The sequence below is a fragment of the Sitophilus oryzae genome, unplaced genomic scaffold, assembly GCF_002938485.1.
Source record: "Sitophilus oryzae breed Bouriz unplaced genomic scaffold, Soryzae_2.0 scaffold_1869_pilon_pilon, whole genome shotgun sequence".
Taxonomy (NCBI): domain Eukaryota; kingdom Metazoa; phylum Arthropoda; class Insecta; order Coleoptera; family Curculionidae; genus Sitophilus; species Sitophilus oryzae.
The window spans coordinates 691926-718451 of NW_022146578.1; the positions used below are offsets into that span (position 1 = coordinate 691926).

Sequence of the window (26526 nt, forward strand, 5' to 3'; positions counted from 1 at the left end):
GTCAGGGAAGAATATCGTCAGACAACATCCAACAAAATGACAGAAAATACAATTTACCTGTGAATTAAAATGACAGACAACAACTTTACATAAATAAATTCATAATTTATTTTTTGACCCTATCTGTAAACTTTAGTAGTAGTAAAGAACTATAGTTTTATTAGGTATTAGGTTGGCATAGACCAAAATAGACATGAATAAAACAATCTGTCTAAAATTAATAATTATTATTCAGGTAATGCTGCAAATAAAGTTCTTTGACTCTTATAATGAAACACAATAAGATAAATTATGTATAATACTGACCAAATTAAAACAGAACAATATGTTTCAGAAAGCCTTTAAAATACAAAATATAGCTTTGTTTTAATATACCGGATGCGTCTCAAAAGTGGCTCACCCCTATAACTTTTTTATTTTTTCAGTTAAAAAAAACGAGATTAGGTATGTTAGTATATATGACATAAATTAGGATTGATTGACATATTCAATTGTTTTTGGTCACTGCCTGTTTCACCGGAAATGACTACAACATTTGATTTTTAAATGGCACCCTCCGTAGTTTTTTTTTAATTCATTCGATAGAAAATAACACTCTGAATATAATGACATATCGTATGTCAACTTTTGACATTTTCGCATATGGTTTATTTGAAATTATAACTTGCGGTTCGTAACGAAAATTTGACCCGAAATACCAAGTGTGTGGTATCAAATTATTCGTAAAAAAAATATTTTTTCAAATATGCTAATGAGCCACCCTCATTCTATTTGAAAAAATTGAGATATGATTAAAAATATGATTTGAGCATTTTCTAACTGGCCAGGGTAAGACACTAAAAACATTAGACGATGAAATCTATTTTTCCAAGGCTCCTTGATTAAAAATTAGTGTTTTTAACATAGCCATGGCACTCTAGATTGAATTTTAAAATACGATTTTTTATTAAGGAAGAATGTCAAAAGTTGACATATGATATGTCAGTCTATTCAGAATGTCATTTTCTATCGAATAAAGTAAAAAATTACCGAGGGCGCCATTTAAAAATCAAAAGTTGTAGTCTTTTCGGGTGAAACAGGAAGTGAACAAAAACAATTGAATACGTCAATGAATCCTAATTTATATCATATACTAACATACTAAATCTCGTTTTTTATCTAAAAAAGTAAAAAAGTTATAGGGGTGAGCCACTTTTGAGACAAACCCGGTATATTATTCTAGAATTTGATGCACCTGGTTTATGTCACTGTATTTATTTTTATTTGCAGATGTTTTGGCGAACACGGACGAAAGATTCGACTATCGCTACACATGCCCTAAGAGTTTTAGTAACATTGGGCGAAAATGTTACCATTTCAACAATGGTTCAGCGACGTGGTTCCAGGCGTTCTACACTTGTCACGATCTGAGCAGCAGTAATCTCACAATGTTTTCTAGTCGACCAGATCTGCTACAGTTTGAAAGACACATGCTTAAAAATAAACGCAAGTTTGGAAGTAAGTAAATATATATAGAACAAATTATAATAAAAAAGCACAGCTTATTCAGTGTCTAGCTATTAACTATTATAACAAACTTCGCGTGTTCTGGATTGTCTGGAGTGTCTCTGATCTTTCGTATAATCAACCGAGGCGAATGAGGTGCGCCACCCTGTATAGAATATATAGAATAAAAAACTTGGAAATTTTGTTTAAGTGCAGACCTAAAGTATGTACTAGGATGTATTTCAAGAAAATATTTTAAATTCTATAGGGTGGCTCAAAAAAGTGTGAGGGGATCGAGATAATTTTTGTAAATGGAACACCCTGTATATTATTGCATTTTTGGCTTCCTTTCATATCACTTTACATAATCCTAAGATATGTGTAAATATGTTTTGATAGTTTCAGAGATAATAAACAAATAAAAAATATATATTTTTCAACCTTCATTAACTTAACATTATTACAAATATGTACAACAACTGTTCTGAAATCAAAAATGTATTAGGTATTTACTTTAGATGGTCTGTACTTATTTTACTATAAATAGGGTAATCGTAAATGATACAGGATGTTCAAAATTCGACGCCAAACTTTCCAAATAAAATAATTTTCGTTCTTTTTTTAAATGGAACACCCTGTATAGTATTTTTTCAATAGATGGAGAATTAAAAAATTAACATTTCTTGTATTTAGAGTATTTCAAAAATTTTAATGGTTTTACAGATATTCGCGGTTTTATATTTCATATGGCATTTTCCACAGTAAATTTTTATCAAAGCCACTATTATTTAAGATTATGATATTTATAGGAAAGTAAGTATAGACCATCTAAAGTAAATACCTATTATAGTTTTGATTTCAGGGCAGTTAGTGTATTTGCAATAAAAGGTTGAAAAATATATATTTTTTATTTATTTATTAATATCTCTGAAATTATCTAAATTTATTTATTCATATCTTAGGATTATGTAAAGTGATCTGAAAGGAAGCCAAAAATGCAATAATATACAGGGTGTTCTATTTAAAAAAAATTATCCCTATCCACTGACACTTTTTTGAGCCACCCTATAGAAGTTAAAATATTTTCCTGAAATACATTATCGTACATACCTTAGGTTTGCATTTAAATAAAATTCTCAAGTTTTTTATTCTAGGAGCTACAGATACCCGACGCACTATTGCCGGACCCTGTATTTAATAGCTTTTAAACGCCAAGAATTTGTAAAAATGTATTTTTTTCAATAGGCGGCTTTGGTTGTTTGAAAGGAAAATATGCGCCATGTTAAAACTTTATTACAAATTTGACAGAAATTTTTCGAGAACATCAGAAATATATTTACAAACGTATCCAGAAAGATAATAACAAGATAGAATATTATTTGAAAAGTGGATGAACATTTATTAAATATTTACGCTTTTTAGTACCCAAGTAGCATTTTCACGACTTGCGACCACATGTTTACTAATCACAACGTTGGACTAGTTACAAAAAATAGTTAGCTCCCTACCTTGGGTATTAAAATAAATTTAAACGTTTTTATAACGTTGTGCCGACGTTGGACTAGTACTACAGCAAGGTAGGAAGCTTCTGCGACGTCGAATAAACGTTGTCTTGTAACCTTTTTTGCTTAAGTGATCTTTAAGTGATTCGGACAACGTAGTTACAACATTGGACAATATAGAGTTTTCCGACGTCAGTTTCAGGACCTATTCCAACGTTATGCAAACGTCGTCTGTTTTACTAATTCCAACGTTGTTTAGATTTCCTTATTCTTACGTTGGTAGGACGTCGAGTCACTACCTTTTTGCAACTGTATTGGACCATAACCTTAAATTTTAAATTTTCACTTCATTGTTCTGTTCAGTCAGACAGTTCAGTGCTGTTTTTGTTTTTATAAAAAAAAACTTTAATTTAATAATTATAATTTTTAATTAAAATGGGACATAAGAAAGGTACATATAAAACTAAATTTAAATATACATCGACATATATTACCGATAGTTTATCCACTCCCTGGTTTATTTATATTATAGAGGGCGGCACAAGCTAGACTCTAGGATGACTAAATTAGGCAATCTTGCGACTAGTATACTACCTGTTAAGGCCGAACTGCGACTTTATTAGTCCAGTATGCGGCTACTCGAACTACTCCATCTTAATCTCCAAAACAAGAAAGTGAAAGCCGCCATGTTGTTAAATAAGAAAATGTTTCGTTCCTAAAATAGCAATTCCTGCTTTATGAATACATTAACTGGAAATATTTGACCCTAAAAAACACGCGGAAACAATTTTTTCGACTGCGAATAAATTATTCTCATTTTACTAAAAAAAAATTCAAGAAAATTTTTAAAACTTCTTTAATTTTAAGGCCCATTAGTATTTTTCAAAGTAGAAACAATACATTTATCAATAAAGTTGCTTGCGTTTAACTTTTTTGCCTTGGGTAACGAGTTACAGAGTCGGTTAAAGTGTTTCAATAATTATGATCTTCAAACATCCTCCACACTTAAATACTTTTGTTTTGTTTTCCTTCACTGCCATCTGACATACGTCTCTAACTAAATCATAAAAATAATATTTTTACTATAATTATCCCAATTTAGGATAAAACGCGACTTAGACGCCATATTAGTTGTGTATTTCTGTGAATTAGGATTTTAAACAACGTTGCAGTTTGTACTAAATTAGGCTTCTAGCCAACGTCGGTATCCAACGTCGTTTCGACCCAAAAATTATTCTCCAAACTAGTGCAGACTAGGGTTGGCACGAGGTTGTGCCGACGTTGCGCCCCGACGTTTGGTCGCGTGACACAACGTTGTCCCGACGTCCAAATGCTGCTTGGGTAACTAATGATTATATGGAAACTAGAATAGACATAATAGTAATAGTTCCTTAATTTCCTCAATTTATGTTAAAATCATCAAGTGTTCAATCTGATGAAACAAGAAATGAGGTCCTAATAATCGATCACAGTATTTAATGTGTGAATGCCTGCCCACACATTTAAGCTGATACGAACTTGCGGTCTAACTTCCCTAAAGTGCCTGGGGTTTTGCTCTCCAAATCATATTGAACACACCACAATTTGAAAATGTGCTTTCATTATTCCCAATAATATTTTTTAAAAAATCGAGAAACTTTTTTACAAATTATTGATCAAAAGCTAATATGCATAACTTGCTATACCTACATCGTTAGAATCGCAATAAATTTATATATTTAGATGTGTAAAAGTCTAATATGGCGCCTATAAGAAAACAAATCAAATGACAACACTGTTGTGGAGCTAGTAAAAAGTGGGAATGAATCTCTTATAATTTTTAGTCATTATAGTGGGGTTCGAATTTGAATTACTCTGTATGTATTTGTTAATCGACATCAGCACGAATGTTAATCAATGTTTGTGATATAGAATATTTGGTTTATCCACCAAACACAAAATGCTTAAGAGATTTAACAATAAAATTTTAAGTTTTAAACTGATGCTACTTAGATATTTTGACTATTTTGTATAACGAGGAGGAAGCACCGATTGCATTTTACTATCAATTTCAATTCAATAGCTGGCTAACAAAATTTTCTATTTATTAATGGTGGGCGTCTGGTCGTTCTATCTTTATTGGTCCTTACAAAACAATTTCAAAGGCTTCATTTTTATTGGCAATTTAGATTAAAAATAGCATTAGTGTAAAGAGCGTAATCTTGAATTTGTCCCAAATAGCACAATATTTTTTTTATATATGTATTATGTTCTAATAATTTAAAACTACTTTATTATTTAATTAATTAATTAAACTAATTTTTTAACAATTTAGGCAAAAATCGTACTTTGCTGTAGATTAAATCTATTATTTAATTTTCATTTGGGGGTTACACAGGTGCAAAATAACGGTTCGTTCCATTTCTATGTAATGCTAATATTTAAATAACATATCAAACGTACACGTATGATTTAACAAGTAAATACAATAATAACTAATATTTTTTCTCGAAATCTTCACATTTTGTATTAAATATCTTATTTATATTTTAAATTTATTCTTGAATATTTTGAACTTATAAATTTTTAAACCTATTCTTAATTAATTTATTTATTATACATGTACCTATAACATTATGAAATGGCTTGCAATGTTTAGATTCTAGATATTTATTGCTCTTAACTATTCACTATTTACTTTCTATTTTTCTATTTTAGCAATCTTGTGGTACGGATGATTGAAACATGATTGAAACCAATCGATTTGCCAGTTGTAGTTGTTGTCATTTGTTCTTTTGTTAATAGTTTTGTTTTCTTTTCGATTCAAGTATTTTCTATATACAGGATGTCTCAATGTACAATGACACGTGTATTTGGACAAAATAAATTCATATGTCATCTGAATTATTTACGATTTATAAATTTTCTACAAAAACAAAGAACAATTGTTGGTGGCAAGTTCATTTTGGCTCTTAAAAATTAACCAAGGCATGTGTTGACATGGAAAATGCTCAGAAGACATGGTTCTGATCGAAATATAATGTTTAAGGAATAGTAACTCACGAAATTATTGCACAGGGTATTTTAAAGTTAGGGTAAAAAAACAACCCTTCAATTAACCCTCTATAATAAGCCAAATACTAAAGTTTATAAAAAACTGAGTTTATGAATTAAAGTTAATAGATTTATATACAGTTTGCTAAAAAAATCATGAAAATAGGACTAAAAGTAAAAAAATATAACATTTTAAACTTGACTAAAATATTCTCCGTTGCTTTTTTTTGCATTTAAGTATAGATTAATTTCACTAACATTACATTGTTCTAAAACATGTATCACACTTTTCTATATTAGATTAATTATAGGATTTGTCCTTTTAATAAACAAATAAATGCTTTGTTAATAAACCAATTAAATTTAAACATGTTACTTAATCTAATTACATATTTTATATTATAAAAATAGGAATTGGATACTTTAAAGGAAGAATGGAACTTTATTTACCGTATGAATGTGAAGCTTATTTTCTATTGTACTAAAATCTGCTAGCCTCAAATATCTAGGATATAAGCAATTTAATAAAATCAAAAAGACGTTTAGTACCTAGCACAAAACAACAACGTAGGACGTGTCTTCGAACTTCTCTAATCTTAAAATGTCCAAATGTCAGTTGGCGTAATATAAAATTGAGCTAATAAATTAATATGATATTATTTATTTATAGGTCAAAGCACATCCTTCTGGGTAGGCGGTTTCAAAAATTGGAAACAGAAAAGGTGGATTTATACGGACGGGAGTCCGATCAAATTTTTGTCTTTGAAGGACATCGACAGAGATGGCGAGGATAATTGGACGTGTTTGCTTTTCGACGTAGAAAGAAATAGGTAAGACGTCTTAAAAAATAAACACAGAAATATATATTGCGTTGAGAAAAATGCAATTGAAATGCAATTGAAATATCAGAAACGTACTTTCTGTGCATTTGATATTTTTCTCCGATTTGGCGTTTTCTTACAAATCGATTTTATTACACAGGATGACTCAAAATTACATACAGGGTGTCCCACTAAGAATAGCTCTCGGACGTATCTCGGAAAGTATTAGCCGAAAAAAATATTTATAATTAAAGGGGAATTAATATATTATTATTTTATATATATAATAATTAAAATTATTATAATTATGGGAAATTGCTGGAAATTATTTTCAAGTTTGTAGAACGACCGCTAGGGGGCGCAACTGCAACAAAAAATAAGAAAATGGGAGTTTTTACACAATTTTGCCTAGATAAGGTGTACTATCAGTAACAGCTTTATAATCTTCAGTAAATTTTGAATATTTTTTGTTAGAGCCATTTTCCCCTATCTACCAAAATAAAGTGGTGGGGGAACGTTAGATCTGTTTTTATTTGAATATTAATAACTCTGGACTGGATGATCGGAATCCAACAAGCGAGGGCTCGTTTAAAAGAGCGTTTCTTACTCTATATTGTACCATATAAACAATAATAATAAGCTTTTGAATGTAGACGCTAGGGGGCGTTGTCTTACAATTTAACAAACTGCGCGTTTTTTCAAAAAAATTAAATGCAATAGTATATGTAATTTTAGCTGATAGTAAAGAGTAGAAAAAGCTTGAAAAGTTAGCGAAAACCGCATCTTGATATCTTCTTTCAAACCGAAGATACTAGCAAAATTATAATAAATACCAAAAAATAAGCCCTTAATTATCTTACTTTTACAACACGGTATCAGTAGCCCTCTTGTTTATGCCCATTCTAACCTAAAAATAAGATAGAAACAGTTAGTTTATTTTAAAATCGAGGATATACCAGAATATCATAATATTAGATGTATTAATATATAATAATTAAGATATTAATAATAGCGAACAAGAAATGATGATTCAGTGAAGTCATGGTAGGCTGTGGAAAAAAGTTGCTTTTGACGTAATAGTATAAACGTCAAATTGTTATTAGATCAATATTTTGATAGTCTTATGCCCACTTGCACCGTTTGTATAAACTTTGTTTAAAGGCTAAACAGTGATTAACTGTAATAAAATATGTATAGTTAATCACTGTTTAGTCTTTAAACAAAGTTTATACAAACAGTGCAAGTGGGCATTAAGTTTTCTACCTTTTGATTGCTTTTTCAAAATGCCAACAACTTCAACTACTTCAAATAATAAAGGCATTTTGAAAAAATACCATATTCGTCCTATTTTACACGCAAATGTCTATCTGGAATGTGAATTTCGAAAATAGCACAAATTTTATGAATTTGACATAAATTATCGCCAAGTCAACATGAATGTCAATTATCAAGATTTAACTCTCCTAAAATAAATAAAACATGCCTAGAACAATAAATCCGTGAATAAAACTTTCAGAGAATTAGTACTAAAATGAATCTTATTAACACTGGTCTGAGACATTAAAATAAATAGTTTTGTTAGATTTAAGAACGATAGCGGAATTACCCATTATAACACTAATAAAATCCTTTTATCTTGTTTAATATAACAATATAAATGTAATTTTCAAAGCGATCCATAATATTCTAAGAATAATTTAATTTTTAATCTAATTTAACAATTTATTATTTTAGATACAGTTTTCATGTATTTTAAAGTTTTATATACATAGATTGTTTTAGGGGACCGCTTTTGATGATTTTTTAAGCATTTTGTAGCTAAATTATTTGACTTTTTAGTATCTCTTTCTAAATTAAAGATGAAAGTTGCTATCTGTCAATTAAACGATGGAAAACAAAATGTTAAAATTTTGGTGAAAGTTTGAAACACCCTGTGGAGTACGTCAACAAAGCAAGGAATTTAAAAATCTATTTTTTAGGATTTTAAATCATCTAGGTGTATCTTTTCTCGATATTTTGTTTTTTGATTCATCTCAATAGCACTATAATTTTCGGAGATATTCGCTTTTGAAGTAAACAGTTGCATTTTTTCGTATTTTCTTATTGAAACTATGTCATTGCTTTTGGTCCTAGTCAACAGAGTATAAAATAGTGTTTATGATTTATTTATTGTCACTGTCTTTGAAAAATCATATTATTATTGTCTGTTGGGCAGTTACTCTAGCAGATATGATTTAAGTCCAAAAGTTGATCTCTACTATGATCAATAAAAGCAGCAATAACAGATACTTCAGCTTCAGAACTACCATCTCTACTAGAGTAAACGTCAATAAACAATAATAATGTGTCTTCTCAATGACAGTGACATCACATAAACAATAAACACTATCTTATAAGTGTGTTGACGAGAATCCAAAATCAACGCGAAAAAAGCTGTAAATCGTTACAGTCTTATTCAAAAGCTAAAACATCTCCAACAAAAATAAAGCTAATTGAGATGAATCAAAAAACAAACTATCGACAAAAGATATACCTAGATGACAAAATGATTTTTAAATTCCTTGCTTTTTTAACATATTCCACAGGGTGTTTCAAACTTTCACAAAAGTATCAAAATTTTGATTTCCCTCATTCACAGATATTAGCTAATTTAGCTACAAATTGCTTAAAAAATTATTAAAATCGGCCCACTAGAACAAAATATATTAAACTTTAAAATATGTACAGGGTGGACCCATTTTGGTTGTTTCTATAGGGTATTTTGGAAACCGGGATTTTGGATCTTTTCAAAAACCGCGTCCGAAAAATTTTCAGAAAGAAGATGAAGAAAATCAATTATATTAATGTCCTCGCAGCCGTAACACTATTGAAAATGATGTCGGAGTTTCTCATAAAAAAACATTGAAGATTTTAAAGAAAAATAAATATAAAAATGCTATAAAGCAACGAAAACCCCAGCTTCTATATCCTGAAGACGCAGAACGCAGAATCGAGTTTTGTAATTGGTACGTATTTGGGAGTTTTAAAAGAAAATGAATTGTTGTTTGATCAGATTATCTGGAATCAAGTATTTCAAGTGATGGTATATTCAACCGGCATAATAATCATATTTGGGCAGATCAAAATAGCACAGGGACGATTTGGTTTTATTAACGTATTGGCATTTAACGTATGGGTTGCTTTACTGGGTAACAGAGTTCTTGCCTATGAAATCTACGAAGGGAATTTTAATTCTCACCGATATGTTCAAATTTTAGAAAGACACATTGTTCCATTTTTAGATAACTTGCCTTTGAGGGAAGGTGAACAAATATTCTTTCAGCAAGATGGAGCTCCAGCTCATACTGCGACAAATGTAGTCGAATATCTCAACGCGAACTATGGGCAAAAATGGATTTCAAACAATGGACCAATCAGGTGGCCACCTAGGTCACATGATATCACTCCCTTGGACTTCTTTCTCTGGGACTTTCCGAAAAAGGAAATTTATCGAAATGCAAATAGAAAATTAGAAGAGTTACAAGATAGTTTTGTTGTGACTTTGCAAAATGTAACCAACATACACATTCGAAATGCTTTTAGCGGCGGCGTGCGGGGGCGATGAAAACCCTGTCTAGATAATAATGCGCAGCAGTTTGAACATTTAATGTAGTCTTTTTGTTTTTTTTTAACTGAGAAGCCCGATTGAAGTAACCTGAACCCGATAAAAGTAAATTAATTGTTGAGAATTGTTGAGTTTATATATGTCGTAGTCTCATAGTGTATTCCGTCTTTTCATGAAAAGCCTAGTCACTTCTTCACGGTTTTCTAGATACCCTATAGAAACAACCAAAATGGTCCACCCTATACATCAAAATTTTAAATGTGCCCGTTTTTCGTACCGGTGAGTGTATGAGTGTATAACTAATGCAACCGTTGACAGTTCTAACAGAATTATTAATGAATGTCATTCATAACCATCAACACTGACTCCAAACCACGCGAACAGTATAAGATGTTCTTTTAATGTTTTTTGTAAATCAATAAACAATTAATTGTAACACTATACATCTTAATTGTTTCCAGATGGCGAGCGGAGAACTGCATGAAACCGAATCCGTTTATTTGCGAGACCGAACCTGAAGCGTTGGTCGCCTTCAAAGTGATGGATAAAAAAAGTGAGAAAAAGTTAACGGTCGAACGGTGTCTCGAAAACTTCGAAACTTTGACGAAAAGGCAGAAGAAGAGATGTCAGAGACTGAAAAATAAGCTGTTAAACAAACCAGCAGCAGTAAGTGAGTAATAATTAAGAAGTAGCAGTATTTTAGTTGTATCTGTCTTGTTTGTGTCGTTGTTTCGAATTCCTTATTCTATTTGCAAATAGTTTTTTACCATTATTTTAGTATATTATTTTTATGCATCGTTAAATTCGATGAAGATCACCGCGACCCTACAGATCTATTGTGTATACCGTTTCTTCAGTTCTTACTTTCTTGAGTTATAATTCATCATACAGTCTCAAGGCTTTGACAAAAGCCAGTATCTGAGACGGCTCTACACCCAGGCCACTTCTTCATATCCGACATCAACCGTATATACCAAAGTTTATGGCACGAACAGTTGTCGTCTCGGCGCACTCAGTGATAAGGTGTTCTGGTGTTTCCCTATTTTCCCCACAGAAGCTGCATTTGCCGTTGATTTCCAAGCTTCAGTTTTACTCAGGTGTTCGTTGAGAAGACAGTTGTCCTGTTAGAAATCCCGTCACAATCCGAAGATTATTCTTACATAAAGTTCTGAGAAATTTTTAAACTCGATGATGCTCTGCATTATCGTTACTTTGCATCCATGTGTTCTGTGTGTTGTTTGATCATATTTATTTCAGCTTGTTTTCTAAAATCGTTGTTCCACGTTAACTTTGTACGTGCCCTTGTTCTTCTCGTTGGTGAACCATAGGATCCATTCGCCTCAATTTTTACGGCGAATTTGATTTAATATCTTCATCGTGGCTCTAACTATAATAGTTTCAGCTTTGACCTACAAGTGTAAGACTTGGTTTTCATATACCTAGAAGACACGTTAAAGCTTTGGAATATCTTCGGCTGAGCCAAATCATGTGTATAAATTGGTACCATAAAGTATCAAACAATCAAGTATTGCCAAGAACGGGATGCATTAACATTGAGGATATTATGATTATTGTTAGTTCCCAGTAGTTAGTGCGCAGAAAAACATCGTGGGTGTTTGGGAAGGCTCGAAAGGAAACAATTATGTTTTTGCGACGTTTCGCGACTTTATTGTCGCTCCTTCAGCTTCTTTTGGCCTTTGATTATCATCCGTCAAAAGAAATTGTGGTTAGAAATCAAAAGTTGAATGTTTAATAAGATAAATATTAGGCTTTCTCTATGGATACAACTGACTACCGCAAGCTGTTGTTAGGATATTCTATTAATTTTAATTGAGTTTTTTCAGAGTGTAATTGAAACCACTAATTTATTCCACTAATTGCGAGGTTCTGAATGAAGCTTTACTCATTATCAGATATTTTGTTTTATATATTTTATTCTTTATAATTCAAACTTTTCTTCTCTGGTTATGGTATTTAATATCTGTAGTAATTAGTTTATTAATGACACACCGTTAGCAAAAGCCTACATTCCTATGCATTAATAAAAATAATATTTCTATACAATATCAAACGCTGAAATAAAAAAAATTATTTGAATAAGTTTCGAGAGAAAAAAATTTATATTCAATTTAAGTAAGGTCATCGTATGTACAAATTCACTATATAAACACAATTTTTGTATTGTTCAACATATATCCATAAAACAACATACTTAACGAAATTGAGTAATAGTTATCTCACTAACCTCAGTTTACAAAATTTTAACTACTTTTTACACATTCAAGGATAGGCATAATTCATAAAGACGACTTTGTAAACATTCATAAATCCTTCTCATAGTAATAATATTATGCGGTTCATTAATTTTTATCGAGGCTCATCTGTGTTTGTCTATGGTTTAGTCGAAAAAAATAAGCTTCCAAGCCAAATAAACGAAAAATTTGATGGAATTTTAATCGGATGTGCCACTATTCTATTTTTAATAGGATAGTTTTTCGGTCTGGTGAAATCGATCAATTCAAGGCCGTATGCACGATATAGAGAGTTATTTAAATCTTTGTTTTATATTATATAATATATTAGGTAATATCTTCTAAACCAAAGTGTTTCAAACTGGGGTACGCAAACCCCTATAGTTTAATTTTAAATATCCGTTAAAGTACATTATTTTATCTGCTCTAAGTAAAATTAGAAACATTTTTTCATATTACTAGGAAACATGATTAGATCCCTGTTTTTTAATTTTATTTCCTTTATTTTTGTTTTTTTTTACAATATATTAACATATTTTAGTATGGGCGGCTATACGTGCCTCCCGGCGCCATTCTTTTACTATTGTTAAAGTATTATATTTTCCGATAACTGTTATCACCGAGACTATCGGTGTAATGTAAATATAATTTATTAAGTTCCATAGAAATGAACTTAATAAATTTTGCACTTTAACATTTTAAGACAGCAAAAAATATGACGATAATTAAAATTCTATTAATAACACATATACCTGGGCATACGAGGCTTTGGGCCTTAAGCTAAACATCGACAAAACTAAAATCATGTGCACCCCTCCGGAAGATCACAACAATGCTATAAAAATCGGAGAAGAACTACTGGAATATGTAGCGGAATTCAATTATCTCGGCAGTTTGATTTCGGAAAAGGCCAATATCGACTCTGAAATTCAGCACAGGATTAGCAGCGCTTCAAGAGCATTCTGAAAATTAAAAGACAGGGTTTTTACAACCATGACCTGAGCACAAAAACGAAACTTGCAGTGTACCGAGCAATAATAATCAACACCATGTTATATGGGAGAGAAACCTGGGTGCTGTACCGCGGACACATGAACGCATTAAACAAGTTGCAACAGAGACACCTTAGACAACTCTTAAGAATCAAATGGTTCCATCACGTCTCAAACGTATCGGTTCTTGAAAAAGCTAACTGCGAGAGTATTGAAGTCATGGTTACAAAATCCTGATTAAGATGGGCTGGTCACGTATGCAGAATGCAAGAAAACCGCATACCAAAATCACTGCTTTACGGTAAGCTTGTAGACGGTAAGAGGAGGCCAGGTGGACAACTCAAAAGGTACAAGGACATTTTCCTCGAAAACTTAAAGGGGATTAATGTGCAGAATGAGTAGGAAGTAGCAGCTCACAATAGAACTCAATGGAGAAGAATGTAAACTCAGTTAACAGCGAGAACCAAAAAGTTAAGAGGCAACAAAGCAATGAGATTTTTGAATGTCCGGAGTGCGGTAGACAAATAACATCACGTATTGGGCTTTTCAGTCACAGAAAGGCTCATGAAAGAAAACGCCTTGCGTGACCATCTTCTGATGCGTGTCAAATACTCGTCAGCGAGTAATGGCAGTAAGTATGTATGTATTAATAACAACCTATCAAACAATTAAATCGAAAAAAAAATCATGAACACGTCTATGAGGTTTTTTTCTCAAAAAAATATGTTGAAAATCGTTAATTTTTTCTAAATGTTCGTGTATATTTAGACAACTGTTTAGAACTGCCTGTTCACCGTAAATTTCACTATCATATAATTTCTTAATATCTGATATTACCATGGTAACGACTTGACCCCCTTTATTGTTAGGGCACTAAAAGTTATGCAATACAGAAAAAACCGTGGCTCTCAAATCAATTTTTCCGGTCATTTTGGACTTATTTAAGAAACGGTAAAGAGAAAATATGTTTCTTTTATCGAGGACTATCAGCTCTGAAAAAAACATTAGTGTTTTTAACGCAGCCATGGCACTCTAGATTGAAATTTCAAAAGTTGACATATGATACGTCATTATATTCAGCGTGTCATTTTCTATCGAATAAAGTAAAACAAATACCGAGGGTACCATTTAAAAATCAAAAGTTGTATTTCCGGTAAAACAGGAAATGATTAATTCGAAAACAATTGAATAAGTCTCTCAATAATTTATGTCATAACTAAAAAACCTCATTTTTTATCTGAAAATATAACAAAGTTATAGGGGTGAGCAACTTTTGAGACGCATCCGGTATATGTAGGGCATGAAAAAACGAAGTTTGGTTGAAGTTTTGTTTAAAGCAATTCATTCCATCACTTTCCTACTAAAGAAAACGCCTAGAAAACTATCGAACCTTATAAATTTAGATGCTTCAAAGAAGAAGCAATAATATTGTTGAAAATTGTCACCTTATTTTCATTATTTATAAAATAATAATAAAAACTTTATAAAATCAAAACCCTCAACCTAGTTAACCTTATGAATCAGGAAATGTCGCAAAATATGACAACAATGTCCACACTGCAATAAGCATTACAATTATTGTTACCAAAATATCGTATTAGGGAGAAGCTATATTGAATGTACAGGATAAGCTTTTTTCTTACTCTTTCAAATGAATGGTCTCCAACTTTTGTTACAAAACGGCACGGAAAGAAGAAGATCAGTACAAAACAATAATTAGTTCGAAATCTATTATGTATACAAGACTATACAGGGTGAGTCTTAAATAAGTGCAAATATTTTCAGGGCTGGTAGATCTCGATAAAAGAAATATAATTTCTTTTTTCCGTTTTTCAAATAGTCCAAAATAACCGAGTTATTTTGCTTTGAAAATTTCAAAAAAAAAATATTTTTTGTTTAAATTTTGAGAACCGCTGGATCTTTTCTGTGTTTTCTTTCTTGTAAATTTAAATTACTACCTATGTTCCCATATTATCAAAAAATTCTGTTTTTTTAACTAAAAGCTACAACATTTGGAAAGAATTTTTCAAAAAATTCCGAATTTAATTATTTTTTGCTAAAAAACTCATAATTATGTTTCTTGGATGGAAATATATTATTACCCCTAAAATATTTGCACTTATTTAAGACTCACCCTGTATATGTACAAAAAGTATTTAACAATCATGCTATGGACGTCGGAAGTCACCTTTTTTTCATTTTTGAGTCATCTTTGCTATGAATTTGATATAAGGAGTGAAAACATTTCATTATCTCAGTGTAAAACTTATTAATAATTGGCGAAATATATTAAGGAGAGGGATGTTAACCTGAAATTCCAGTTTGAAGATGATACCTGATATAAAAGTAACATATTGGCGACATATTTGAACTTTATTGCGATGAAATAAGTATTAATTGATTTCCCCTTTTGCATATTTTGTTTTGACTTAGATTAGAAATGTTATCAGTGGACGTCCGAATAGAAGAATTATTATTTAATTAATGTAGGGTAAAAATGAAGATAAAGATGGTAAAAGAAATTAGGCTGTCTTTAGGAGTTGCTACGCTGAAAAATGCGATTATTTTAAGTTTATATGTAATGATATATTTGGAAACGCCTAATCTTATGAAGCAACAAATACGTTTTATTTTATAATACATAAATCTGTTTGTGTAACTTAATGTCAACCATCAACACCATTAATAATAATTTTAATACATAAAAATAATATTTACTCTAATTATTGGAATTGCGGAAGGTCATCGGGTCGTGTGGATAATAAGTGACTATATTTCACTTCATTGATTGATGTTATTTATATTTTTTATTCAATTAATTATTATCATATTAGGTTATGAAATACTGGCCATTTAATTGCGATAGTTCAGGGTTTCTTGAACTTAAAAATTATCATGAGACATAAAATATACAAAAGAAGAAAAAATTGGGATTGAAAGGTTCTCCTAATATATACCACTCTTCCAAATGTCTACCTCCATTTAAATTGGCCTTTATAGAGGAGTAGAGAGACAGCCCATAATGTGTGTAAAGAATTTTTAAAAATTTGATTTCAGTTGGACTACAATCTTAGTGATTAAGTTAAAGCCACTACATTACAGAACATATACACACAACGAAACTTATATTGAATCACTATTTCTTACCAAACTTTTTGCAGGGAAAATTATTGATATACAACTTTAAGGCAAGGTTTTTTGTTGTAAATAATAAAAAAATAATAAAGCATGATAATAGAGACTAAAGGAATGCTGCGATTTATTTTCTTGTCAATTTTGTGTTTAGTGAGAAAATCACGATTGTTCGGTAATTTTCATTCGATCCAAAAAAAATAAAAAATGCCTTTTGTTGGATTAATAGATATACAAAGGAGAAGAATTATTGCTCTCATTGAAAACGGAATGCCCCAAAGAGACGTAGCAGAAATAGCAGTCGTTATCCACGGTGTTGTATCCAAAACATATGCAAGGTAGTTGGAACTAAGAACTGTCAAGATCAGGCCCTGACAAATTCGTCAAAAAGTCACAACTGAACAACAAGACCGCTTTGTGTGCCAAATTGCTACAAGAAATCCCAATATTTCTCATCTAGAGCTACAAATACAACTTCTGGCAGCTACCGGTGTGAATGTTTCAGTTGAAAGGTTTATACAGTGGGGGAGAGTTACGGGTCCCATACTTATCTCGGCAAAATAAAATTGACCGGCTAAATTGGTGCCTTCAACATCAAAACTTGACAATTGAGAATTGGCAATATGTTCCTTTTTTTCAGATGAGACCAGAATTGGCCTAAGATGAGATGACCATCGAATTCGGATTCTTAGAGATCCAGGAAGACGAGCTTGACTCCAGGCAGCCAAATCTGTACCAAGATATAAAGGAGGAACTGTAATAGTCTGGGGAGGTTTTATGGTGGGAGCAAAAACTCCATTGTTACCGCTTCAACAAGCTTTAACGTGTCGGAGGTGTCGGACTATGATTTAGTGCTAGAACCAATCGTTGGGCTTTGGGTAGCTGCAGCTGGTGATCATTTTAACTTCATGCACGATAATTTACCTCCCCATACCAGCAGATAGAGCTCATCGAAACAATCCTGGAAATCTCGCACAGCTTATTGAATCAGAATTACCAGAATGGGAAACCATACCCCAAGACAGTGTTGATAATTTAATAAGAAACATTCTTTTTGATTTTGCCTTTTGGCCATTAAAAATTTAAAACTTATTTCGTTTCAGACACCAAAAAAATACCATTGTGTTTATTTTGGGAACTGATTATTTTTTTATTGTTATATGGATAATTTTTCATTAACAGTCTTTTGTAAGGACTGAATTTTATTTATTATGAAAAATAATATATGATTCCATATAGGTTTGGTTGTTTTAAAGTTGAAAAAACTGATATATTTTATCTTATTTTAAGTAAAAGCTCATTTTATCAATATGTGAACTGTTTTTAACATATACTTTATCATTAAATGGTATTAATTTATATTAACATTGACTAACATGTGTCTTGTTTTAGTACAGAAAGCGAAGCCAGCCTACCAGAGTAAGCCCACCACAATCAAATCCTCTATGAGCTACATTTGTCCACAAAACTGGATGGTTTTGGGAAGCCAGTGTTATTTGTTCAGCAGAGATAAAGCAACTTGGTCCGATGCCCATTTCAATTGCGCCCACATCAATTCCAGACTAGCTATTATCAGGTCAAGAGTTCAAGACAAAAAACTGAAAATATTTTTGAACGGATTTACGGGTAAGTTAACGTTCAGCGAATTTTAATAATAAAAACTATTAATTATTGTGTCTTATGCCAAAGAATGGAATTTACATAATCTGTCTGTGTATGGTATTCATTTACTCTATGAAACGAAGAGAATTTTTTTTATAATTTTTTAACAAACTTCCTGCTTATGATACAAATGTACCTATATGTAAAAGTTTATACTATACAAGGTGAGTCTTAAATAAGTGCAAATATTTTCAGGGGTATATTTTCAGTATTTCGACCACAGGAACACACATCTGTGAGTTTTTTTTTGCAAAGAAAAGATATTGAAAATCGTGCATTTTCTTTTAAATTTCCCTGTATATTTTTCGAGAACTTTTTAGAACTGCCTGTTTACCGCAAATTTTCAAAAGGTATAATTTGTATTATCCTGTATAATCAATATTAATTTATACTATATAAATCAATCTGTACTTTATTCACCCAAATATCTGTATGGTTACTTGGCGTAACTCGTTCTTCTAATTTTGCGTCTAGGCTTTTTTTGTTTTGGTCATAGTTTTCTAATACAATAAAATATTAATAAGAATTAAAAAAATATTGGCATAAATAATGCCAAATTTTAATAATAGTATCCAGGGTGGTTCACCACATACGACACAGAGTATATTGTAGATAAACGATTAGATTTTTACAAATTGGGTATACATATTATATTGGGAAACAAGTTTTGGGTTCGTTGAAGGACTATTAGAGCTACAATTTAAAAATAATTTTACAAGATACAGAGTGTCCCAAATAAGTAAAAAATACTATAGATGTATTTTTTTTTGAATGGAACACAACTGTATACACAACTGTATATTATTATATTTTTAGATTCAACGATTGAAATAAAGGTAAATTTGATTAAGGTTTATCACACTTAAACCTTACCGTTACCTTACCGTTTAAATATTTCCAATTTTGTGAAATTGCAGTAAAAAAATCAAGGCTTCATTTCTCCAAGGGTATCAAACTTTTTAATACTAAATATATTTGCTGAAGTTTATTTATTATTCAGATATTGTGTTGCAATAATAATAATTATACTACCTTATACAGAGTGTCCAAAAATTTATATTAAAATGATTACTAGCTTTAAACGGCAATAACTTGTTTAATTTAAATGAAGCACCCTGTATATTTTAAATGAGATGTACAATTTAATTGTCTATCATATTGTATTATACCATTTTTACCTATCTCTTCAAGTTTTCGTAGAAAATGCATTTTCTTATAATTTAGACCTCATTTATCACTATACCCATGGAATATTGACATTTTAGATTTTTTTAAGGCAACATATTATGTACAAAATGTACAGGTGGTAAAAATAATAACTTTGATAACATCAAGTCCATTTGTTAACAAAAACAAAACTATTTAAATGTTTGTAAAAGAGTCTACCAATTAAGTATACCACCATTATTTCCGCCCCAAAAAATAGTTAATTACATACTTAATTGTTTTAGTTAATAAATTATTCTAAATAAATATGGATTTGACTCAATTGAAATCAATATAATAAGTTATGAACATGAACGTCCCTGTTATAAATAAGAGCATTCGTCAAAAAAATAAATAAAATTTATAAGATGTTACTTTTTACCGCACTGTCTAATACACATACAAAATTCAGTTTTTTAGTACTTGGAGCAATTATTATTAATCAACGTAAACAGGCAATTAATGTAGTTTGAATACTGGATTCATATTAATTGGTCAATTGATTCTCTTTAACAAAATATATTTAAATGTGCAATAATTAATAATTATTGTTGTCTGGAAATTCTCATTGATCTTCGAATGGCATCCATTTGTGTGTCTCAGGGTGCTCAGGTCTCGCTTTTCCAGAGTGTCTCATTTAAAAAAGAATACAACAATAATATTTTTACTTATTTGGGACACTCTGTATCTTTTAAAAATATTTTTAAATTGTAACTCTGATAGTCCTTCCACGAATCCAAAACTTACAATTTGTAAAAATCTAATCGTTAAACTACAATACTCCGTGTCGTATGTGGTGAACAACACTGTATATGAAAAGATACATAATGGTATTTTATTTATTTATTATTAGAAAAACAGGAAAGATGGATTGGTGGAAGGTTCAATGACAAGACGAAAAAGTGGGTGTGGGCTCTAAATGGAAATCAGTTAAGGTATCAAGGATTTGCTGAAGAAGTCTTACAGAATCCGACAAACGGATCAAACTGGAACGCTATTATTATGGATCCCCAATATTCTTACCAGTAAATATTAACTTCCATTCTTTTTAACAAGTAACAAAAAATTTACTTTTTCAGATGGAGTTATAGAAACGAGATGGAAAAGCATAACTACATATGTCAAGTGAAGGGCATGGCAGTGAAAAGGTTAAATCCGCCCAGAGGGGCCACAATCGAGATTACCAGTCATCCTAGATACCAAATGCGAAGTTCGAGCGGCCGAGCTACCAGACGAGCTAACAGAAATAAAAGATTCTAGTACAATAATAAATAGTTGTGTTTCCTTAATATAAATAGCTTTTAAACAGTGTGACACTCAGGCACCATTTGAAAAATATAATGTTGGTGTCGTCAGGCTTTATCAGTATTAAATGTTTTTACTGCAGTAAATACGATTCCTATCAAGGTTTTAGTTTATATAGCTAAATTCATTAAAAAAGTAAATAATGTCTTAAAAATAATAGATATTTGGAGATAACTAGAGTAAATTGAAAGCTTAAAGAAGTTTTTATCAAAATAGGGGTAACCCTCTTTTGAGAAACACTCGGTATTATAATCTGTTGATGTATTTGTTTATTCTATGTATATGTTACAGTGAAAGTCGGAAATTCAGTGATTGTTAACATTCACTAGGAAATGTTAACAATTACGCATTGGACCAGTGAATGTGGTATTTTAAAGTGATTTGTCGACTTTTCCTAGTAACTTCTAACATTCACTAGTGAAAGTAACATTTTCATTTAATGACATTCAGTTATCGAATTTTAACTACAGAGCAGCCTCCCTATTTGTTCTAATTGTTTCACTACTTTGACCATGATCATTCGACTAGGCAAGTGCATTATTTTAAAATTCCTTAACACCGAACAGCTAACTTCCAAAAATCGTTCAGTTTCATAGCGCCACATTTGTGGAATAATATTTCTAATAACTTTAAATTTCAATCCTTTACAGATTATAAAAAACAAATTAAAAATTATTTACTAAATTTGTAAAAAATATAATTTGGTCGACTGATTTGTGAGGTTCTTGTTCTTCTGATATGTCCGTCATTGGTTGCTGTTCCGGTTTTTACACTGTTTCGTTATGCCTCTCTGCTTTTCTCCGCTCATCCCTGATAAAATTATATTTTCACTTTTTTATCTAATTTTATTTTTTTTAATTCTGTTTATTTTTATAATTTAATTTATTTCTATTTTGTTTTTGGGGTCGCACCACTCTAGCACTTTGAGTCATTGTATAATTTTTTTAATCGCGGTGCGATCCCTTTAGACACACATTTATTAATAATAATATTATTCTGTAAAAATGGGGTCTAATAAAGAAATTTGAATTTGAATTTGAATTTGAATTTGAATTTGAATTTGAATTTGAATTTGAATTTGAATTTGAATTTGAATTTGAATTTGAATTTGAATTTGAATTTGAATTTGAATTTGAACTTGAATTTACTAAAAGTTGTCAGTAAAAGTTATTCTATTGTACAGGATGAGTGTGGTGAGGAAGAATGTTGGTGGAAGTTAGAACAATTAAAACTTTTAAAAATATTGGATCACCTCAATATTCAAGCTGATCCACATGTCTTAAAATAACAATTTACTTCTTTAGTATATTTATTAAAAATTATAGAAATAACGACGATAAATAACCTTATAAATATTAAAAGGGAATACATAGTAAACATTTTAAAGCGTATAAAACAATTTAAAAAGAACATTCATAAACAAAAAATGACTTATTGGTACAAGATTTCTTTTAAACTTCTTCATCGTGGACAAAATAAAGTATGCTTGAATTTTCTTCAACGGGAGTTATTCGTTTTTTCAAACCCGCTACAGGCATATCAAATCGTTTAATAAGTTCACAGTCACTAGGTTCCTTAATATATTTTTCTCTTGCACGCTTAACTTTTACTATGGCTTCATTATATTGCAAAAATAAAAAAACGCACTGTTACAGCGAGTGTTTAGTTTACCTTAATTTTTCACAGAAAATTTCTTCCATAGGGAAAATACCGCACAGCACTTTTTACAACGATAACAAATTTTGAATTTTTGATTTTTTTTTTGAAAAAATCAGTGAATATGAGCTTTTACTAGTAATAACAATCACCGATTTCCAACTTTTACTGTAACATATACATTGTGATCCTGAAGATCTTTTGTGAACGGAAACTTATTTAGATGTATTGAATGACTATTTTTAGCTAACAATATTTAATTCTTACTCAAATAAGCATCTTCTGATTATGTCAAAATTTATCTATTTTCTTTGTCGTTCAATACATTTTATATAGTGGCCACTTATAGTAATGCATGCGTAATTAAATGAGATACAGTTAAGGAAAGAAAATTAGACCTAAGATTTAATGTTTTATTTACGGAAATCATATGAATTATTTATTGATAGATTAATTCTAGAGGAACATCTGCGATAATGGAAGCAATTTAGTGTACTAATTCTTGATGGTATCTAGTGTTATTCATATTTTCTTTTTCTTTCAATTAGTTAACCTTAACTGATATTTTTTTCTCTTAATTTTTATTCTTGATATGATTTAACAGTTAAGTGATTACATAATATTATTTTTCCATAAATACTGCCTATTATCATAAATAATCAACAACAAATTCAGATATATGTCATCTTTATTAATTAACAAATATGCGTCTTTTGGGACAAGAATGCTGATATGATCAGAAAAAATTAACATACGATGAGTTTGCAAGCCATAATCATACAAATTACGATAGATCCGCAGGTATAGCCCTAACATATTGTTAATAATGCTAATATTAAACACTGTAAATGTTGTCATAGCTAATTTAATAACAAGATTTTAAAAATATGTTTTTTTTATTTTCTGAAGTAGTAATCTACAGAAATTGCAAATTATACATATGTTTTAACTATTATAAATCTTGATTGACTTATTTTTATAACTGTCTGTCGGTATCTCGGTTAGCACTTTTCAGTAACTGGTTTTAGACTATATTTTTAAATATTAATGATTCGAGAAATAGTTAATTTTTTAGCTTTTTTAAAGCACAACTAAAACAGTTTTAAAAATTTTCTAAAAGTCCTTCTGCTAAATAAATTTATATATATCTCTGAAAAACAATATGATTATGGATAATATTAAACCTTTTTTTTGTTCTATATGTTCTGTTGCACTATCAGTAATAGAAAGATGTTATTTATATTTATAATTTAGCTATTATCAAGTTAATACTGCCATTATTTATTAATGATATAAAAATAAGAGATTTGTGAATTCTTCAGAAAAACCAATAGTTAATATTTATAGCTACATTATTTTATATATGTATATAAAAACTCCTCGTTTGTAGAACAATTTTTATTACACTAATTACAGTTAATGTTTGTGAAATAATAAATATTCGTAATAAATAGTAAAAAAATACATTAAATCATGAAAACAAATAAGCAAATATACATAGTGTTTAGTACTAATAGAGTTACCTATTTCTAGGCTTATTGCTTGTTGTAAAAGCTTTAATTAGATATTAAAAAATAAAAGATCTTTATATAAATACTTGAGTTTGTTTATTATTATAATCTTTAAATTAAAATGGCGACTTATTAACGACTTAAATTACTAACTAAAGGAACATTCTCTGCGTTTAAGATTTTTATGAACATATTATCTTACATAAGTTGATATGGATTATAATTTCATATTTATGAAATTAAGTTTAATATTTACACACAAATACTGTTTTATTTATAATGCCAAATTGAGTAGTACTCTGAACATTTTAACTTAAAGGGTAGGTTTCAATAAAAAAATGTCAAGTAACTTTATCGTAAGTATATTTTGAAGTTATAGTATTTCCGAAGTCAATTGGAAGTATATATTTAATTCATTTTTATTTACTAGATCTCCATTAATCAATTATACAAAGTGAGCCTTAAATAAGTGCAAATATTTTTAAGGGTGGTATATTTCAACTAGGGTTTCCAAACCGGGATCACGGTGTATGTTTAATCGCGAAATTCCGATATTAAATCCCGGGATCCCGAAAAATTTAAATGCCCTATAATCTAAAACGATTCGATTTTATACACTTTAGTCTAAAAAGATCATACTTTATTTATACTAAGCAGAACGTCAATATCTAAAAGTCTATATCTATATTTCCATGTTGCTATATTTTATTTTTTTTCACAAGAATTGATTTTTATAATCACTAATTATGAATGTTACATTGTTTTTTCTATTTTAATAAAGTTCTTTTCTGATTTTCTTTTGATATAATATAGCTACATATTATGTAGCTCCAATTTACTAAGTACCTATTTCTTTAGATTAAATTTCTTATTCTGATAGTCAATCCCGGGATTCCAAAAAAGGGATCCCGATCTCGAAAATTGTAAACCCTAACTTCGACCCCAATAACACGTGTGGTATATTTCGATCCCAGGAACACCTATGAGATCCCCCCCCCCCCCCAAAAAAAGAAGGTGTTGAAAGTCGTGCATTATATGCATAGGTACGAGTGTTTCCAAACCGGGATCCCGGAATCCCGGGATTATAGGTTCTAAACCCCAATCCCGAAAATTGGAAACCCTAATGCATAAATTTTCTTGTATATTTTCGAAAACTTTTAGAACTGAACTTTTGACCCTCTGTAATAAATATACACAATTTTAATAGGAAACTATAACTTAAACAAGATCCCTCAAAATATACTGTAACGGAATTCAAAAGTACTACTCTATTTCTAAATAATATGGCAATAAATGAATAGAAATCATACTTAAATAACATAACCCGTAAAATATTACATACTCATATTGTTCGTATATCTTATTTCTTTCTTATTAGGTATTCATATTCAATTTTTACCTAATCATAATTTTCGTTTTTTTTTCAATTTACAACCAAGTTAATTTCAATGCCAATATAACATTATGTGTAGACGGGGTTTTACTCTAAGAACATTTCTGTCTAAGAGGAAGTTACTAGTTTTAAAAATATTGTTTACTTTTAAATTTCGCTATAAGACTGTTTCCTATAATGTAGGCTCGTATTTAAGGTTTACCCCGTATTAGAGGCGACTATCCTCTAAGTGGTAAGGCGGGATGCTTCTTCCTTGATATGTATTTATACAGGATGATTCACGGCCATGGCACATTAGACTTTTTGGGGAACCGGTGATTCCTTTGAAAGATTTTTTTTTGAAAATTTCGATTTTTGCATGAACTCACCTGCTCAATCTGTCTAAATGATTTTCAGCATTACAGTGTTGCCGCTTCATACTTAAAGTGGTAGCATCTTTGTTATTTTAAATTGAACAGCCTGTATATTATTATATTTTTCGAAACTACTTCCATATCTCAAAATTTTTCTATTATACTAATCTCATTTTTTTCTGTTATACTAATCCACTTTTCAAATGATACGGCAACACCGGAATGTTAAAAAAAATTAGAAAGACGAAGCTGGTGCCTTGATGTAAAAATCCAGATTTTCCAAAAAAATTCTATCATCGGTTCTCCATAAAAGTCTAACGTGCAATCTCCGTGAATCACCCTATATATAGTGACTTTTCTCTAAGATATATTGTAAAAAAGCAATTGCGCAAATTTTCAAATTATATCTCTATACATACATTAAAATGTAGATTTTCATTCTTTATGCACATAAGTGTTCTAGCAATTCTAGATATTCAAAGTAGAGTATAGAATATACAAAATTGGCAGTCTAAAAAATTACATAAATATCCACTTCTTAATTAAAATGACATTCAACCGCCATAACTGAATGTTTTTTTATAACGAATATATATTTTCAAATTATGTCATTCGCTGA

General features: G+C 30.2%; 1 protein-coding gene across 2 annotated transcripts in view; it reads left to right on the forward strand.

Annotated features, from left to right (window-relative positions):
- The window catches only part of LOC115883300, a 51416-nt gene extending 30455 nt beyond the window's left edge, over positions 1-20961 (forward strand). Inside the window, exons 2-7 of one of the 2 annotated variants that reach the window (XM_030901640.1) lie at positions 1270-1497; positions 6691-6850; positions 10907-11115; positions 18214-18447; positions 20543-20714; positions 20769-20961. In XM_030901640.1, the coding sequence (XP_030757500.1) occupies positions 1270-1497; positions 6691-6850; positions 10907-11115; positions 18214-18447; positions 20543-20714; positions 20769-20949 (1184 nt within the window). In that variant the 3' untranslated portion in view covers positions 20950-20961. The remainder of the gene's footprint in view (positions 1-1269; positions 1498-6690; positions 6851-10906; positions 11116-18213; positions 18448-20542; positions 20715-20768) is intronic. The other variant, XM_030901641.1, reaches the window with a different exon arrangement.
- The last annotated feature ends 5565 nt before the right edge of the window (positions 20962-26526 follow it).